Genomic DNA, 20563 nt, shown 5'->3' with positions numbered 1-20563 from the left:
TCTTATGGGTGTCTACAAAGTTTGTTCAAATAAAAGCCCTTAGATAAAAATTGGCCCTGCTGGGGGGTCGGGAGGGACAGAGGTCATTGTTTTTCATCATATGTGTGTAGTAAAAACTTAACATCATGAACATTTTCTAATGGGTGTCTTCCAAGTTTGTTCAAATAAAAGCCCTGGGGTTTAAACTAGCCCCTGTCCAGGGGCCTATATACAGGTGAGCGACCTCAGTGCCAACATGGCCCTCTTGTTAGGTTATTTACATGGTATTTATGTGTAAATTAATACTTCGTTCACTTTACAACATTTTACTTCTAACTGCATTTTCAAGTTTTTTCATAAAAATTAGCATAAATACGGAGGCATAAGCAAAATTCATCATTTAAACACTATAATTGTGACATTTTAATGGAATTCAGAAACCTCTGCAGTTGCATTTATACCTTTGCAATTTCGTTTATACGGCGGTTATCATTGAACCGTTTATGCGACTGGTACTTGCCGTTGCAACCTGATCTGTCCCGAATTTAAAGTATAGCATAAATATATATTCAAAACATGTACTACAAAAACAAGAAAACAATCAGCAAGACAAAATAAAATGAAATTTTTGAAAAGTTTTATGAAGCCCGCTTATCTAACTTGGAAATACCTCAAAAGGAGACAGCATGTCATAAGGGCAATTAAACATTAATTAATTGGAGAATAATGAAACCACCCAAAATAAAAAGAAACTAAAATAACACAAACACAAAAGTTATGTTATGCTGAGCGGTCATAAATCTTGTAAATTTGTGTTCATTATTAAATATGAGTTTGTAAATACTGATATCAGTTTTAGTACACAATATATTAGTATACACAGTTTAAAACTTTCATGTACACATTAATACTTGGTTATTACATGCAAAAACTAATAACAACTCATCCTCATTGTCCATGTTCAATAATTAATTAGCAGCAAATGTTGAAAGCTCTTTCATAAATGAACATAGTTTAAATGAATTAATTCATGCGCATATTATTTCTTCACAGCAATGAGCGTCTAAATCACATTCTTTCAATTTCTGTTAATTTGTATACATGTATACCTATACATATATTTACCGGTACCGTTGGCCTAGTGGTTAAGGCGTCCGCCTTCTGATCGGGAGGTCGAAGGTTCGAGCCCCACGGGGAGCGTTAATTGAAGGATGAATGTTTCTCGTGGGACTCGTTCCGAAATGGCCGCTTCGTGAGCCGCGAGGTAGTTAAAATGAATGGTTACTGATTTCTATCCGCCTGGCTCCTGGCATAGTGATAGGAATTGGGAGGTACATGGTATGCAAGCAAAAGGTGTCTCATAAGTCAAAATGGCTGGCCCTTTCAGTAGGGGTGACACTATAATAAACAAGACCTTTACCTTTTAAATTTCATTCAAATCATATACTTTTAGAAAGTTACAAAATTTACCACTCCCAACATATAAATTGTTTTTATCCCTATCTAAAGCTAAAGACCAAGGGCAGTACAGTCCGTCCTTTCCTTCAAGTATCACTCTTGTTGTTTCAAGATTTTCTGATATCAAAAGAATTTTGTTGTTTCCACTGCTGCACACCAATATCGAGCCGTCATCAAGAACAACCATACCACAAGGTGCAAGAAGGCGTTCATCTTTGTACCCCTTCAATACTTCTCCATTAAGATTCATACTTGTAATTGTATTTGTACTGTAGTCTGAGATGTAGAATTTCCCAACACCAACTGTAACATATGGGAATTCAAATTCATTACCATAGAAATCTTTTTTTATCGACTGATAAATATTGCCATCCAAATCCATAATATGTACCTTATCATAAAATTTGAATGTAACAATTAATCTATTATCATGGTAAACTAAATCGTTACACCATCCATCTACTTCAAGATGCCGGACTTCAGACAATCCATTAGCTATTGATAAAAACGTTATCATCTTAGAACAACTAAAAGATACTGCAAGCAAACCATCAGGAAGTAAATCTAAATTACTCAGACTTTCGCTTAACTTTTTCTCGCAAGTTATCTTTTTCGTCTTTGTATCAACTATTTTGACAGCACAATTAATCGAATCAACAAATGCAATGCGATGCTTAGCAATAAACACTGCTCCCAGAATACAACAATCGCTGTCATCTGTCGGACTTTTGACATTTATTTCATCTGAATACGTGACACAAAGCGTATTAAAGTATCCTGCATCAGTTTTTACATTTCGTACGATGTCACTTTTTTGCAGTTCACCATTTCCTGTTTCTGATTCGAGTATTTCCTTTAAATCAACATTTGGTGTAAAGCTGTTAACGTAGTTGTCTTTGTGTGCTTGTTCCTCAGCAGAGGTGTAGCTCTGTATAGTTTCTTTGTTTTCTTTGGAACGGATGAATGGTGCATTGCATTGATTTGCCGTTTCCAGTTTGCTGATGTCATTCCGAAGCTGTTCAATATCTTTCTCCAATTTGACAGAATTTAGTGCTAAAGATTCCATTCTTGTTGACTCCTTGGTAAATATATCATTAGCACGTTTCTCAAGACTTGCTTCCAGCTTGTCAAACATAACGTTGATTTCTTGGTGAAACTTCTTAATTTCATCTTTCACGAAAGACTTGTGCTGCAGGATTTTCTTTTTGTTGGCCTTTGTTTCTTCAATTATTTTTTGGAACTGTTTCTGAAGGGCTGCTAGAGATGGTAGAGGCTCTCTGTACTCGTCACTTGTCCTGTACTCTTTGGAGACGTCTGGTTTGTACTCTTTGGAGACGGCTGGTTTGTACTCTTTGGAGACGTCTGGTTTGTACTCTTTGGAGACGTCTGGTTTGTACTCTTTGGAGACGTCTGGTTTGTACTCTTTGGAGACGTCTGGTTTGTACTCTTTGGAGACGTCTGATATGTACTCTTTGGAGACGTCTGATATGTAGTCTACTTTGCAGTTCCTATGGTTCAGTGTTATACATGGACTACAGCCGAAGATATTGTGATCATGACAGATGTACTCAATCAGTTTACCTTTATGTAGCCGACACTGTTTCGTCAGGTCATTCTTAGGAACTTTAAGATGTCCTGAACTCTGGGTTTTTGGCATCTGAGACTTGCCTAGTAGAACATGGTTCCTGCATGGCGCTCGTTTTCTATGCGTTTTGTAACAGCTCTCACATAAATGTTCCATACAGTTCTTGCAGAAGCCATGTGCGGTTAATTTTATACCATCTTTGCAACATGGGTCACAATATATCTGTGCATTTACCCCAACTGCAGATCTTGAATAACCTTTAGTGGGGTCTCTCTTTTTTCCAGACACTTCCATCTTCAATTGAAGTTATTCTGAAAATATGCAAAACGTTTTTAAAAAAATGTTGTTATAGCTTTATCACATACACATATATTAAAGATACCGTATATCATAACGACTGGAACTATTGTGACGATTGTTCTATTCTGCCTAGTTTAAATTATATGCATCATGCGGGACGCATGATTTTTGAGAGACGGGGGTAATGTGACGATTGTTCTATTCTGCCTTGATTCTGTAATGATATTTAGTGGTTTTGTACCTAAATTGTCGGTAAATTAAATTGTAAACAAATATGCTTTCTTGTGTTTAAAAATAGAGTTTGATCTTTTATAAATAAGTAAGAAATACATAAAAACTAAATTAATAGATTTAACAACTTATTTGTAGCAATAATTTGATATAATGGGGCATATTTTTATTATTTCTAAAATGTCAGAACTATTCGTCCTTAAAATCATTCGAACTCATGCCATTCGTACCAATATTCGAAACATTATCAATATCTTTTGGATGCTTGAGATCCTCAACTTCACCAAACGATTATTAAATACAGCTACGTTATTGGGTATAAATAGAGCTCAAAGCTGCTGACAGTCAGTCTCTGTCCAGCTGCCGAAGTGTCAACACCACAGAATTAATTAAATAAATATTTTAGTTAAATTACTTGGGTTCTTGCACTATTTACGAAGTATTTCAATTGCATCAATTCAACATTGCGTTAGGTGTAATTGTTATTACTAAAGTATTGAAAACTTGATATCCAAGTGGTTTTTCTATATATATGAAATAGCTTAAAAGTGTCACCCTAATTTTATATAAAGTTCATGCGAAGCATATCAACTATAAAGGCACATTACTGTTATAACATTAGTTAATTAAACTTGATTCCAAAGTTTGAATAAATCATTTTATAATCATTTGTAACCAATCAACTGGCAAAGTAGCCATAAGAAAAATTATATATATAACAGCTAGCCCGTGCACGTTACAAAATTGGCGCCCAACATGGGACACTTCTAGCTTAAGATAGGCTTACTTACCCTAGACTTTTAAGAACATGGCTGAGTATAGAAGTAAATGGTCCGATGAAGACTTTTGTTATATGTACGATGAAATGGAAAATCTTAGGAATGAGAATCGTAGGCTGAAACTCCAGAGAGAGATTGATAGTCTTCAAAGACAAATTGACCAGACAAGTATTGAGCTGGCTACATCAACACCTGCTATGGTAAAAACAGAGAATACTTATGAAGGTTTTACACCAAGTAGAAAGACTACCTCAAAGCCTAGACGTCTTTTGCCTTCATTGCCTGTTCAAAGTGAAAATTATGAGAGGGATGTGAAAGACAGAATGATCACCCAAAGACGGAGGATTGTTGACTTGCTACCCCCTGAAACTCCAAAAGAACAACAGAAATTGGATAACAATCAAACTTCAGACAAAAGTTTTGATTACAAAGTAAAAGATTCAAGGTCTACTTTTATGAAACCTGCAACTTATGACGGAACTTGTGAATGGACAAACTATAAAGCACACTTTGACGCTTGTGCAAGTTTGAATGGTTGGAATGAAAATGAGAAAGGTTTATACTTATCTGTATCTTTACGAGGACAAGCTCAAGGAGTGTTCGGAAATTTGACAACAAAGACACACAATTATGAGGAACTTGTGAGAGCACTTGAAGATAGATTTTCACCAAGAAATCAGACAGAGTTATATAGAGTTCAGTTGAGAGATAGACATCAAAAAGCTACTGAATCAATGGCTGAACTTGGACAAGATGTTCGTCGTCTTGCAAACTTGGCGTACCCTCATGCTCCTATAGATGTTCGTGACACTTTGGCTAAAGAACAATTTATAGACGCACTTGTAAATTCAGACATGCGTCTCAAGATAAAACAAGCTAGACCCATTGATTTGAATGATGCAGTAAGGCATGCTGTAGAACTGGAAGCTTTCTACAGGGCTGAAAAGAAGCAGCAAGGAATAATCAGAATTATACAGACAGATAACTTGTATGAAGAGTTTGAAGAACTTCAAACTGTTGTATCTTCTTTAAAACAAAGTGTTGACAAGATGCAGCGTCAAGGAAGATATGAACGTCAAGATAACAAATATGTTAAGACACCGAATAGTTATGATCAAAGGCGTATACAACATTTTTCACAAAAGAACTTTCACCATCGTTATTACAATGAAAATAGACAAAGAAAACCTTACATTAATACCTCTGTTTATAAGCGATCTGATAGTGGTTATACAAGAAGAAATCGTACAGGGCGAAATTGTAATGAAGTACATGGACAAAATTTACAAAACAAAAGTACTCACGCAACTGACAAAACAACAAAGAGCGTAAATGACAAACAAAATATCAATTCGCCAGGACATTTAATGGCCGGTTTATATGCTTATGGAAAGGTTGGTAATGTGTCAGTCAATTGCTTAGTAGATACAGGAGCTACCGTTACTGTTATCTCAGAAAATCTTTGGCTTAAACTTAAGAGCAAGAACAAAATTACACCTTTTGAACTTTCTGTATCATCAACAAGTGGTGATCTATTAAAAGTCAAGGGACAAACAGAGATAGACCTGAGGTTTAAAAGACACCTTTATAAGACCAAGGTTGTAGTAGCTGAAATCGGAAATGATGTTGTTTTAGGTCTTGATTTTATGCAACAGTATGGTGTTTGTATTGATGTTATTAGAAATACAATGAAATTGAAAGGGCATATTGTTAATTTATATTGTACCGGTAAAATAGGGTGCTTTGGCATTGATCTATCCGATGAAGTCGATAAATCTTCTGAATCTACGACTGTCAAATGTAGAGAGACAGGACCAGAAGTAAAGCAGAAAGATAATGTTCAAGTAGAAACAAAAAGAAAACAACGTAAAAATCGAGATAGGGCTAAGCATTATGAAAGTTCTATTTTAAGTACTTCAATGGCGGGGACAAAGACAAGCGAAAGCAAAGGAGGCAGTGTGAAAAATGGAAACCAGATTATGCAACCACTGTGCCCTGTATGTAAGACGAGCATTTCGGAGACTGTTAACTTCGAAGGACATATAACTGAATGTAGAAAGAGAGATGAAAAAAGAAGAACATGCACAAGATGTAGTAAGGTTTTCCTTAAATTACAGTATCTGAAGAGACATATGAAAATAAAACACGGGCTAGAGTCTGATTTTCAAAGATGACAAAGTGATTCAAGTTAAATAAAGGTGAACAAGTTAAGAAACAAGATGTGGAAGAAGAAGACTGTGATCTTGATCCAGATATGGAACTATATGTCTCGTTTATAAAGATATGATAATTCTTGTGATATAAGCAGAATTAAAAAAAAAAATATATATAAACGCATATGTCTTTGGTTATTTTATTGCGTAAAAGTTGTAATATAGTTTAAATTATATGCATCATGCGGGACGCATGATTTTTGAGAGACGGGGGTAATGTGACGATTGTTCTATTCTGCCTAGTTTAAATTATATGCATCATGCGGGACGCATGATTTTTGAGAGACAGGGGTAATGTGACGATTGTTCTATTCTGCCTTGATTCTGTAATGATATTTAGTGGTTTTGTACCTAAATTGTCGGTAAATTAAATTGTAAACAAATATGCTTTCTTGTGTTTAAAAATAGAGTTTGATCTTTTATAAATAAGTAAGAAATACATAAAAACTAAATTAATAGATTTAACAACTTATTTGTAGCAATAATTTGATATAATGGGGCATATTTTTATTATTTCTAAAATGTCAGAACTATTCGTCCTTAAAATCATTCGAACTCATGCCATTCGTACCAATATTCGAAACATTATCAATATCTTTTGGATGCTTGAGATCCTCAACTTCACCAAACGATTATTAAATACAGCTACGTTATTGGGTATAAATAGAGCTCAAAGCTGCTGACAGTCAGTCTCTGTCCAGCTGCCGAAGTGTCAACACCACAGAATTAATTAATAAATATTTTAGTTAAATTACTTGGGTTCTTGCACTATTTACGAAGTATTTCAATTGCATCAATTCAACATTGCGTTAGGTGTAATTGTTATTACTAAAGTATTGAAAACTTGATATCCAAGTGGTTTTTCTATATATATGAAATAGCTTAAAAGTGTCACCCTAATTTTATATAAAGTTCATGCGAAGCATATCAACTATAAAGGCACATTACTGTTATAACATTAGTTAATTAAACTTGATTCCAAAGTTTGAATAAATCATTTTATAATCATTTGTAACCAATCAACTGGCAAAGTAGCCATAAGAAAAATTATATATATAACAGCTAGCCCGTGCACGTTACACTATCACTGCGTTTGATAAATAGGCCTTGCAAACATCTTTAATTTTTCTGATAAAAATGATCAGCTCATGGACAAAACCTAACTTTTTATTTATTATCAAGTGTAAAATTCACTGATAGAGGCCTTTATAAGTGAATGTCTGTCAATGGTTAAGGTCAGTTTTTGAGTAACATAAATTGAAAGTTTGCTCCTATTAAAATGTCGCTTTGTCCAAGCATAAACCAAATACATCATTTAATAACAGAGGTGAAGCAAACAAATGCCTTATTTTTAAGATCATTTTAAGATTAAAATCATTTTCACGTTAGGCAATCATGATGCTGTTTCACAACGTAATGTCGCATGAAGGTTTTGTCCAAAGTCTTTTTATGCCCAAATATTCGTATGAATTATAGCTATTAAATTCGTTCATTTATAACAAAAATGAAGATAAGAAAACAACAGGACGTTCCCTTTAAAGAGCGAAAATATTTGAGATTGATGTACATCTTATTTGCTCTTTTTTTGATATTTCAAAGTTTCGTTAACCTTTTCCCTCATATAAATTTGAGATTTTGAATTTAAGTTTGAGAAATGTTGTTAAAAAAGTAACCACTTTTTTGGCACGGCCCCCCATCCAAATGATACATCAGGGGGTTGCCAGAATAGGGATGTACCCCCTTCTGTTTGGGGGTTTGAAGGGGTGGTAGTCCCCCTCATCGCCAAGAAAATTTTGGACATGTGACAGGCTAAAAATGGCCTCAGGTCGATCTTAAGGTGACGTGTAACCAACGCTGAAAAGCCTTTTACTCTTTTTCATTGCATTTAGAAGTTGCAGCACTTTGAAATCAGTTTTGATGGAAAAAACAATGCAAACTAGTGATTTTTCGCAATTTTGATACGTTGCCATGGTAACAGGAAATTTAAGATTGAGCATGTTGTTACAAAGCTTATGGTTCAGACAACATATGTGCCAAGTTTCATCAGTATTGAAGCCTTTTTCATAGTTTGATAACAGTGTGAACTTGTAACAGGAGGCTTTTCGATGAAAACGGCCATTTTTCACAATATGCTCATGGGGTAAAAGGTTAAATAATGAATAGCTATTTGATGAAATGTATGATAGCTCATTTACTCCACTCATTACTTATATAGTGGGTATTCAAGTGTTTTTTCTATAAATACGGATTTTTTTTTTTTCGTGGAGCGGTTAAGTCGCGTGCTGTACAATGGCACGGTAAAGATGATGTCATTTTACCGTTATGAATGATTTTGTAATTCATACGCTGTTGTAAGAAAGTAGTTACGGTTGTAATGACAAAAAATTTCATTGAAAATAAAGATAAAAAAAATTAAATTATAATGGAATATGCAAGAAAAAATATCTGACATGTTTGCGGTTCGGATCGGAATATCCGTCCCGAGGGACGGATATTCCTATCTGAACCGCAAAATATGACAGATATTATTCATAATGCACAAAAAAAAAAAATAAAAAAAAGTCTTTGAGAAATGAAACTAAAAGCATTTCTATGGAATCACCTTAGGTGACAGCACTCCACACTAAATTTCAAGTTTCTGCCGTCAATGTCCTACAAGCAATATGTCTGATAAATCGATCTGATCCCAAACTACACAACCTGGAAAAAGAAAACACATTTTGTTAAGAACATATATGTCATAACATTGCAAATCTGTAATGAAATCATCCCATGTGCAACAGTCAGGCAGTTAAAAAAATTCCAATTCATTCCGTAAAAGCCAAAAATCTATAGTGGTCCGAGACCCAAAACAACATTTTTCGTCCCTCCGGCAAAAAATACCTGCAAATATACGGTCTACAGAAACTCTGTCACTGCTTTAGCAACTCCCTATGCATGCAAAATATCACAAAGAAATAGGTGCTTGGCCTTGTAGATTTTTTGCTATTGCTGAAAGTTTGTACCCCCCTGCAAAATTACTTGTTTTCACCGAGCATGCTGTTTAAAAGCAATGTTTACAAACAGTGGCGGCCTTGACATCTATAATTATTAGCATGTGCTTTCTAACCATGTTTTCGAATTTGCCAATGATCATATTACATGTCACAAAAACAAATTTCATGCTGAAAATGCATTTTAAAGACAACCAGTCATTTAAATCCACAATAGTCACTATATCCATGAAATCCTCCCTGGCCATTCGAAGCTGTGGCTTCATTTAGTGTGGTGTGCTGCCTTAATTAAAGCCGTAAACAAAGTATACTATAGTACATTTAAACATGACTAGAATAACAGAGACATATTAAAAGTAGAACTTATTGTTTTATCTGGGGAAACAAATTCCGCCATACAACAAACATTAAAACATAATTATCATAATAGAGAGAAACAAACAGAAATATGAACAAATTCCATCCTGAAATATGAAAACATCTGAATACATACAAATGTGTATAAATGTGTCTTTATGTGTATCTCGTTGTAAAAGAACAGTAATTTGTACAATTTTAAAACAGAAAAATGAAAAATTGTAACGAAGGAGACAAAAATTTAGGAGCTCTTCAAAGAAAATAATTGTGGAGGCCAAGGAGGAAAGGGAGGTGGTGGAAAACTAAATTTTTCATGTGAAACTATCAAAAGTTGTACAGGAATGAAAGCCACGCGCTTTGTTTCTTTGTTCAACGAAATGAGTGAGTGCGCATGTGCAACTATATCCAAATATAGACATGCGTTACGCTGCTAGCTTACTGTAAATATTCTAAGCTGTAAATACTATACAATAAAGAGTATGGCTGCACTGTAAATACCCTAAACTGTAATTACTATAACACAAAGGGCAAGGTGCTTCCGCCAAATTTATATGAACCACCTCTGCCATAAATCATTTTATGATAATAAAATATATTTATGGGTGGCAGGTGGTTCGGTTACATAGATTCGGGAGTTAGCGTAGCTTGTAAAACAATAAACAACTCGAGATTAATAGAATCTATCATTGGGTTAGATAGAGGATAGGGAAATCCCAACCCGAGGGTGATCGGTTCCATCGGGAACGAGCCTTGGCGAGTTCCCGATGGAACCGATTGCCCGAGGGTTGGGATTTCCCTATCCTCTATCTAACCCAATGGTTGATTATTTTTCTCACTCACCTGAACACACAAATATCAGTGAATCTACTTGCTACGCCCATTACAACGTACCTAGTTTTGAAAAGGGGGCGGGGCTTAGGCGCTTGACTTTCTATGATTAAAAAGCATTATGTACGTCCGCAAAAAAATCTTCTGACCAAGTTTATGTGTGAAAAATTTAATGAAAATAAATTCATATGAGACCCCTCATGAAAAAGCAAGGTTATCATGATGAAACACATCTATATTAAAAACGGAAAGTGCCATAATATAAGTGTTTATAAGGAATTCAGTCCATACTTCAATGGTTGACAAAAAAGCGTTTACTGTTTGCAAAGATTTTTCTACTTTTTCGGTTATTTTGGCCGAATATTCAATTAAAATATATCAAAATGAGATTCGTCATCAAAAAGCATCGTTATCATAACAAAAAACATGAATGTTTTTCAGGCAAAGTGTCATAATATCCGATTTTACGAAGAACGTTTCGATATTTTAAAGTGTGCTATTTTTAGTAACAGATCGTTATTGGAAAGGGCGGATCTAGGTAGAGTAGGACTCATTGCAGTGTGAAAGTTAATATCAACCTATTTTGATTCCGTAGACAATTTAATAGATTAGCTTACACATTTTTAATACATTTTGACCTTTTGACGTTTAATTTTTGTTAAAATAGGAGTGAATCGCGTATTATTAAGAACTGCTGCACGTTGAGTGTGAGATAAGCCCATGTGAGATAAGATTTTCCAACACCGCTATTTTTAGTAACATTTAAGGATTTTTCTATCTGGTTAGTGAGAAAAATTTGTCCCAGCAAACACATGACGTTAAAATAACGTCGGATTACCCTTAGATTTTGGTCACGACGTCGGCGACCAAAATACGACGTAAATCTGACGTCCAAAAACCGATGTCTATTTGACGTTTATTTTTGACGTCGTAATAACGTCAGGTTCTGGTCGGTGTCCTGACGGTAGGTAAACAATTATTCTAACACTATCGGATTTTTTTCTATATAAACAAAGAAGGCCCGAAGCGTGCATTATTCTACAACAATGCACTCGCCGTTCTTATTATCTCTCTGTGTATTTTCACATTGAGCGCGCCATTTTGTTTGAAAAATCCGATATATGAAAAACAATTTTTAGTCGAATTTTGTTGTGAAAATTATCTAGAATGGAAGAAAATGGTCTAACTAAGAAAATGAATCCGGACACCAATATCTTTAATTCAGTCGTTAACGTTGTACAGACGTTTAACGTGCAAAACAATCAAATCAAGTACGCTATTTTAATGTCGCAAACGAGTTAAGTTTTACATTTATTTCACTTTTAATAATTTGTATTTCGTTTGCAAAATTATAGCGTGAAATAAAATAAACAAACAAAGTTTTATCAACATTTTTAAAATTCGTTATTCTCAAAATGTTTCTACACACGTTAGATTTAACGACAGTTTTTATCAACCCACTGGAACAGCCTTTAAAGAACGTTTCTACTGGAAACTCTGAGGAGAAAACAAATTTAACCACCAAACATAAAGTCCAACTTTATAATAATAATTATATTTTTTCTTGACGTGTTAGAATGGAAATAGATATTTATTCTTCGTGCATTATTGTATAATAATGCACATTTTTCGTTCAAATGCTTTGTAATTAATCACTCAGGCCTATCGGCCTTCGTGATTATATTACTACGCATTTGAACTCAAACCGTGCATTATTCTACAACAATGCACTCAGAATTGATATCTATTTCCTAAACAAAAAATAATCCTTATTCGCTGTTGTAATCATTTAAACTTTTTTTAAAATGTTATTTGGCTTACAAATGAAGTGTATATATATATATACAAGTGCCTTTCGAAGACAAAATGCACGGCGCTGCAACCTAATAAAACATATAGGTGGCGCTGTATATAGGCAAGTTACATAAGTTATTGTTATGAAAGCTATTTATAGCCACAGATCTGTTTACGAGTTCCAATCATTTAACGTTATAATATTATCATTTGTGGTACATTATATGTATCAAAATCACTAGTTTTTAATTTAATCATAGTGACAGAAAAAGGAAAGAAAACATAATTATAATTCGAATATACAGCCACGTGGATGGAAAATTCAAATTCGTAGGCGTTTCGTACGTTTTGGCTGTCAGTCAGGAATCGGGATGCATTGATAACATGAATATTCCAGATTTTCTTGAACAAAAAGGTCAGTTCAATTTATTTAACTTTATTTCTACTTTGTATTTGATAAATAATTGCATGATTGCAAGCATTCTTAAATTTGATTATCATTATTTGAACTGTTGAAGCAAAATGTCACTCAAATTTGCGATAGTTTGTTTGATAATGAATCGTTTGAAATTTGGCATGTTTTAACTCTGCTCGTGAAGCGTTTATAATGTGCCTATCAGTACTACCAAAGACAATGCTTAGTTTTCATATTTTTGTTAAACTGTGATGTTTTTGTCAGTTAAAATCTGAGAGTTGAGAATGAATTTACATGATCATGTCCCGGGTGTAGATTTTCCAAGGTTTTTGGCTCAAAATCCTTGGAAAAAAACCTCGGAGTATTGGAACAAGAAAATGCAAAACTTTGCTATTAAAAAAAACTTGGAAAAATAGGGAGAGGGTGAAAAACCTTGTAAAAAATTTCCGAGTTTTTTTTTAAAAAAACCTCGTAAAAAGTATGACCTCGGAGTATTCCCAAGGATTTCCAAGGATTTCAGAATAAAAACCTCGTAAAATAATTTCCGAGGATTTTGTTTAGAAAACCTTGGAAAATGAGTGACCTCAGAGTATTGGAACGATTTCCAAGGATTTTTAAAGTGTTTCCGTGGTTTGTTTTCCAAGGTTTTTAAATGAAAACCTCGGAAAGTTTCTCACAACTGGGAATACTGTTATATTTTCGAGGATTCTTACTTAAGGGCATCCAGGCTTCGCGAAAGTTGCCGGACCGTCGGACATGTCCGACAAAAATCAGGCCGGTCCGATATTTTTTTCCGAGTTCCGGACCTTATGTCCGGTACGAATACCGGGATATATCCAAGACCGATCAAGACCGAGTTTTCTCCCTTGAATAAAAAAATGTAAAACGAGTTTTGATTCGCCGTTTCATTTTTAGTGTCCAATCAAATTCTAGATACATACAACTTTCGATGATCTTGTACTCGGAAGAAAATGTCGGTGTTACTGCATTATTAAATTATTACGCCAGGCAAAAAACGTAAATTATCTAATGAAGGAAAAAAGCGAAACAAAAGAAATACGAGTCCAGGCGCCTGCCGAGAAAATTTGTGGGTAAATGGAAAAATGGCCGCTCGTGGTTGGTTTTTAACGAGGAAGAAAATAAGATGAAATGTACATTGTGTCATAAATTTTATAAAGATCATATGATGATGATGATTTTGATCATGAATGTTTAAATTTCCAGACAGAGTCCATCAATCTGGATAAACTGATGTTTTATTTAAGAGAATAAAATTGTGTTGCAAATCTTTAAAAGTTCCAATGTCTTTAAAAAAAACAAAGGTATTTGTATTTTTTATACATATATTTGGAAAAAAAATTCGGTCAGACAAAAGTTCTTTCGGTCAGACAAGAATTGAAAGTTTGTCTGACCGAATGTCAGGCAAATGTTTCAGCAGTTTCGCGAAGCCTGGGCATCAGAGAATTTTCCAAGGTTTATTTGAGCAAAAACCTTGGAAATTTCTAGAATATCCATGGAAAATCAGAAAATATAACATCCAATCAAATATTCTGAAAAGAGCAATTATATTGTCCTTTTAAGGAATTAAGAAACTTATTTGTAATAATACAGAGCAAAAAATGATCACATGACTCACTGAAACATTTAATGTCAGTGTGAAGTAAATAGTAATGCACTACAAATGAAAAGTTAAGTTAGAAGTCTTTAATGGTAAATATTACACTCAAATGTTCAGTTATAATATTTTGGAATCCGGTTAAATTTTAATGTATTCAAATATCTATCTTTTGAATTCCTGTTCACTCTTCATGATTTTTAAATGTCCCTTAGTTTTTCCCTCACCATCACAGGGGTCACATGTGGAAAATGCTCCAGGATACAATTCCTGAAATAAATAAAGTTAACATTTAATAAAGTACAGCCATTGAAAGAAGTTAGAAAAACAATTATATAAAATCACCACTGGGCTCTTCCCTCTCCATTGGGCGCTTCCCTCTCCATGTGGTCAGGATCAAAGACTTCAAACTACTTGCCTTACAATATTGTATTTTTGACTCCTGAAGCCAGGATGGGCTTCTTCCCTCTGAGGGAGCTATCCAGCCCAGGATTAAGGAACACCTGTGGTTATACTCAGGACAGTTCAGTATGTGTAGGCAATCAGAATTACATCATTTAATTTCTTTTTTATTAATCAATAAAAAAAATGATACATTCCTTAAACGTTTCCATAGACAAAAATATCAGTTCACTGTTGATATATATTGTTTTAAAAAATCAGCACTTTTGTGAAAAGAAAAACATCTTTTGAGTGATCCAAAACTACTTGAATTACAAGTTGTTCAAGACCATTGATTAAAATGAAGGCTTTAATATTTTCAAATGACCTTTTCTGTAGTTACTTTTAAATGTTTGTCTACGGTTTTGAAATAGTGAATTTAATTTTTTTCATGTTGATTTCTTTTTTTCCTATTCAGTACTTAGTGTCAGGATTTCAAGAAAACTTTGGTAAGCAGTGTGACAATTCTGCGATGTTAAGAAAAGAAACGATGTCTGTTACTATTATTTTAGATTATGTCATACTGGATGTTACAAACTAAAGCACTCTAAAAATATTGCAAAAAATAACGCTTTTGAACATAAGGTGATTCCGATTGCCTACACTAATTGTATCTGTCTGCTCAAAGTGACATCTGCATCATTAAAGCTGGAGAGTCATCATGTAACATTAATAGCATTTCCAACAAAGTATCAATAAAAAAATCAGTTCCAGAAACCTTTATTCATTCAAATTTCAAATTGAAACTTTCAAAACCTAGTTTTAAAACAAAAACATTCTATAGTATATTCCTTGAAGCCTTTCCTGGTCTACAGTTGGCTTCCTTAATCTGGATGCCAATGATATACTATGATAAAACACAGCAAAGCTGGATTGCCATCTTCTTGTAGTTTAGAACAGTCTTGCAAACTTGCTTACAAGCTGACTCTGTAATTAAAAATTTGTAGATTCAAATAATAGATGAAAGATGAAAGTTTATAAATAATGTCATCATAGTTTCATGCACTCATCTTGTTCAATACAATCATAGACAAAAATAACATTAATACTCATAAAATATCCTCTAAACAATTGTATTTAAACTAGCTTACATTTAGGTTAAAAATATAGATCTACAATAGTTTGTATTTAATACTTATCTGAAAAAAAAAAAACAACAACAGATTTTATGCATAAATGTATCTAAAATTATTTACCTGAACCTTTTTACTATCACTTGTTTCTTTTGTTTATCTTCCTGTCCCAGGTCATTGATCTTTAGGTTCAATTACAACAACCAAACATTTCCTGAATCTATCTATCTATCTATCTCTGGATACTGCCAACCCCTCTTACGAGTGTTAAAGGCAGGAATTTAGTGCACGTCGGATTGTTAGTAAAAGGTGAAGAGAAAAGCTAAAAAGAAAAGTCCAAACATTGACATGCTTGGAAGGTGAGACTGAAAATGTATTCTAGTCATGGTTAAAATGTTAATAGTGAAACAAGATGATAAGAGATAAAATAGTTTAAAAACACTGGGAGTAAGACTAGTACTGCAAACCCACCACTGCCTGTTTGAACTGACTCAGGTTGGGCAGGGTGGCAATGTTACTAGGAAGTTTATTCCATAGTATAATGCTATGAGGGAAGAAAGAGTAACTTATGGTAGTCGGAGGATACCTGTATTTGACGTAGGGATAAGGGATGCATATGTCTGGTTAATCTATGTGGGGTTTGAACATAAGTTGGGAGATTAATTGCAACTAGGTTGTGGTATATCTTATAAAACATTATCAGTCTACAGTCCAGTCTGCGATGTTCAAGGGATCGCCAGCCCAGTTCTTCCTGCATGGCTGTGACACTAGAGTGAGGGGAGTAATCCCTTTTAACCCATCTTATTGCACGTCTCTGGATCATCTCAACTTTGTCAATATTGGTTTTAGTATAAGGAGACCAAATAGATGAGGCATATTCAACCTGTGGGCGGACCAGGGACTTGTATGCTAGTTCTTTTACTTTCTCATTTTTAGTGATGACATTTCTTTTAATAAAGCCAAGGGATCTGTTTGCATTGGAAGTTATTCGAGATATATGTGTATTAAATTTAAGGTCAGCAGATAGATCTAGTCCGAGATATTTAGCATTTGTAACAGACTCTAGGATTTGGCCATGGAGCATATATTTGTGTTTAATTATGGTCTTATTTTTGGTGATATGGATGACTTGGCATTTTGAAGGGTTAAACTCCATGTCCCACTGCTTCTCCCACAGAACCATATTGTCTAGATCATGTTGGAGAATCTTGTCACACTTAGATAAATGTTTTCTTTGAAAATTCCAAAATATGCTCCCTAACATTTAAAACAAGATATGTCCAAAATTGCTTAAAATAAATCCAGGTTTGCACTTCTTCCAACTATAACCACTTGACCCATTGATGTCTGAGATTCAAATTTTTCAACAGTATAACTGAAGGGGCAATCATAATGTGAAACAGGGGTGATCCCAAAATATCAAAGCCATCATCATTTTATTTTTACATTAATTTTATTGAAGGTACAAATATATCAAATGATAAATAAAAGTAAAACTTGAAAATTATAAGAGAATCACAGTTGCAGTGTCATTTTAGACTGTTTTGGATTGTATAAAAACCCAGACTCCCCCTGAATAATCACATGGAACAATCTGGTCTATCCCAGAATGCTCAATGAGAAGATTGATCATGCATAGATTATAAGAGGGAACCACCTGGGGTGCCATTAGTTTTATCTGATCAGTGTGTTATATTCTGTGTGTGAAAACTAATAGTGGATGCAGTATTTATTTATCTTAATTATAAGAAAGTATCAAGCATACATATTTTACACATTAATTGTACATAATTATATATTAAAAGGACAATTAATAACTATTTATGTTTATTGTACACATAATTAATGGCAGAGTAAATTGTAATCTGAATGTATGTCACAGACTTGCTTAGTAGAATATACTATTTTATATGGCATAAAAACATATATTAAAGATTAATAGCATTCTTATTTCAGTGTTGCTTACAGGCTGTCAAGAAACCCTAAGTTAAGTCTATATAATTATATAGAAAGAAACTGCAGGAAAAATACTGATGCATTTAGAAACTAATAGACATAAACACTGATTGTTTCTTTTTGTATAATTATAAGTTTTGCTCTCTTATTTATTCTGAAAAATGGAGAAGATATCTAGTAACAATAATTATAAATAATAAGAAAAAAATATGAAAATAAAAAAAATAAAATTTTCAAGTCTTTCTGATCATCAGTTATTTGAATAATCTTTATCTTATTATGATTAGTTACAATACCTTTATAGCCATTAATAAAAGGTATTTTATGGCAACAAGGAATTTACATTGTATTTAACTTTTCCATGTTTTCACACTTAAATTTTTTTAATTGATTCCTCCCACAAAAATGGCTTCAGAAGATTAAAGTACAAATTTATTGAAAAGGAAGTTGGCCATTGACAATGTCCATACTAAAAATTGATTCCCTGGACCAAATCTCTCCTTTCCATGCTGTTGGACAATTGTTTGCTCTGACCATGGATTAAGAAATATCCATTGGCAATCTACAGTTGGGTTGTTATCTTAGTTCGCTTTAACTGTTGATTATTGCTTTTGATGCCCATTATAAGTTAAATCATGATTATGTCTTAACATTTTCCGAGATGTATAACAATTATATTTATCAAGTGTCCGGGTTATCTATGCGTCGGAGTATAACTCCGACCAGTAAACAAAGTATACTATATAATAGTATACATTTAAACATGACTAGAATAACAGAGACATATTAAAAGTAGAACTTATTGTTTTATCTGGGGAAACAAATTCCGCCATAAGCATACTGGTTGGGGACCACCAAAACCGGACAACCACCAAACCCGGACGGCCCCAAAAATGCTTAATTTAGTATTTCCTTTGGTCAGTGGTTGTCAGTCACTTTTTTATCAACAATAAATGCATGTTTCTTCTAAAATTAAGTAAATAAATTTATTTCAACCTCCGTAAATGGTAATATTTTAATAGCTATTTCAAGAATGTTGACCTAGTAATTTGGGGGTCAAGAAAGCAATGCCTGACCTCATATAACAGCTATAATCATTTGCAGAGAAAACAATAGAATATCCAAAACTTCAGCATTTGTTGCTGAAATACTGTATAACATGTTAAAAATAAAAAATTAAAACACCCAAGCTTTTATCTGAATTAAATCACATCATGTACATATCTGTCCGGACACATGGTACTGTAGTGTAGACAATTAAGGTTATTTTTATATCCTACTGGTCGAGCCTCAGATATAAGTGTCAATACAATCAGAAATAAACAAACTAGTTTGTTAGTTAGGAGAAGAACCTAGCTGAACTGTGTCAAATTTTTAGCTCTCTAGGTTAAAAATTATGAAATCTGTACGGAAAAATGTTAAAAAAGTGTCCGGTTGATGGTTCCCGACCAGTAAAGGCCTTATAATTCCCAGAATCAGGTGATATTGTATTTGTTCTACTTTCGTTTTCATATTTCAAAGTATGAATTTTGCATTTAATTTCTAAATGTGAACATATATACAGTATACCTTTATAAAAAAAAGTCAGAGAAAATAAACAATTAATATCCCCCAAAATTTGTCGGAACAGGTAGAAATTTAAACCCGAAATTTAAGATTTGCCTTTTATTTATTTATACTGTTCAGTGTTCTTTCGTTTTCAATATTAACCGTCGTAAATTATTCTTCTGACATAATTAAATGTAGATCCAATTTGTTATTTAAAATGTTGTTTAACTTTAAATTATTCTTGATGTAATGAAAACTATTCACAATCTTTACCTGATTATTCAATTTCTGGTGAAATAAACGACTTCTTGTTTTGTCATTGACAACGGTGATGTAGTGTGGCAATACCACGTGACTATGACGTAATTTTCGGCATCATTTCCAAGACAAATGTTGCTCGATTCGGAAAAGAAAATAGCCGTAAATATTTTATTTCTGTACCAATTTCTCTGGGATATGCACCAGTCTACGGGGAAAAATATAAGCTTTCCACAGAATATTGGATCTTCGTCAGTTTATAAGCCGTTTTATCAAACACTTTGCATAACCTTGGAAGTTGCTTGTATTAGAGCGGGCTTCAGTTGCAAGCTATTTCGTTTTCTGGTCTGGTCATTTATACGGAAAAGAGAAATTATGTGTCCCTTAAATATGATGATATAATTTTACCTGAAATAAATCTAGATCTATTTAATTATTTTCCTAATTTGCTGGAAATCTAGTGTATATGGCGAAAGAAAATGAAACGTTCCATTTTAGGATAATCTATGACATTCTCATTTTATTGTATATTCTAAAAAGGAACTGAGACCCTATTTATTAAATACTGCCTGTCCCTTTCAATACTAGAATCTGTTTAGGTTATTTTCATCTTGTTACAAAATATTGTTTTTATGTATTTCAACTCCTATCCTCGAAGCATATATGTTAGAAGTGTAAAGTTTATATTATAATAATAGTTGTTCTGCAAACCCTATTTCACTGTAAAATTTGTACAATTT

At 33.5% G+C, this 20563-nt stretch overlaps 2 protein-coding genes across 2 annotated transcripts; one reads left to right on the top strand and one right to left on the bottom strand.

Moving 5' to 3' along the window:
* Nucleotides 1-1394: 1394 nt before the first annotated feature.
* Nucleotides 1395-19916, bottom strand: LOC132721306 (uncharacterized). The gene is made up of 3 exons (XM_060705585.1): nucleotides 19839-19916; nucleotides 9148-9245; nucleotides 1395-3333 (listed from the first exon to the last, which is right to left on the bottom strand). The coding sequence occupies exon 3, from the start codon at nucleotides 3314-3316 to the stop codon at nucleotides 1403-1405; it is 1914 nt and encodes a 637-aa protein (XP_060561568.1). The 5' UTR covers nucleotides 3317-3333; nucleotides 9148-9245; nucleotides 19839-19916; the 3' UTR covers nucleotides 1395-1402.
* Nucleotides 5668-6616, top strand: LOC132721305 (retroviral-like aspartic protease 1). The gene has a single exon (XM_060705584.1). The coding sequence runs from the start codon at nucleotides 5700-5702 to the stop codon at nucleotides 6504-6506; it is 807 nt and encodes a 268-aa protein (XP_060561567.1). The 5' UTR covers nucleotides 5668-5699; the 3' UTR covers nucleotides 6507-6616.
* Nucleotides 19917-20563: the final 647 nt, after the last annotated feature.

The sequence above is a fragment of the Ruditapes philippinarum genome, unplaced genomic scaffold, assembly GCF_026571515.1.
Source record: "Ruditapes philippinarum isolate M1 unplaced genomic scaffold, ASM2657151v2 ctg16200_1_1_1_1, whole genome shotgun sequence".
NCBI classification, from domain to species: Eukaryota; Metazoa; Mollusca; class Bivalvia; order Venerida; family Veneridae; genus Ruditapes; species Ruditapes philippinarum.
Note: the sequence above shows the minus strand (reverse complement) of the source record. Positions and strands in the feature narration are given on the sequence as shown.

Excerpts from the sequence above, each read along its gene's own strand:
- LOC132721306 (XM_060705585.1), bottom strand. The coding sequence starts at position 3,316 with ATGGAAGTGTCTGGAAAAAAGAGAGACCCCACTAAAGGTTATTCAAGA.
- LOC132721305 (XM_060705584.1), top strand. The coding sequence starts at position 5,700 with ATGGCCGGTTTATATGCTTATGGAAAGGTTGGTAATGTGTCAGTCAAT.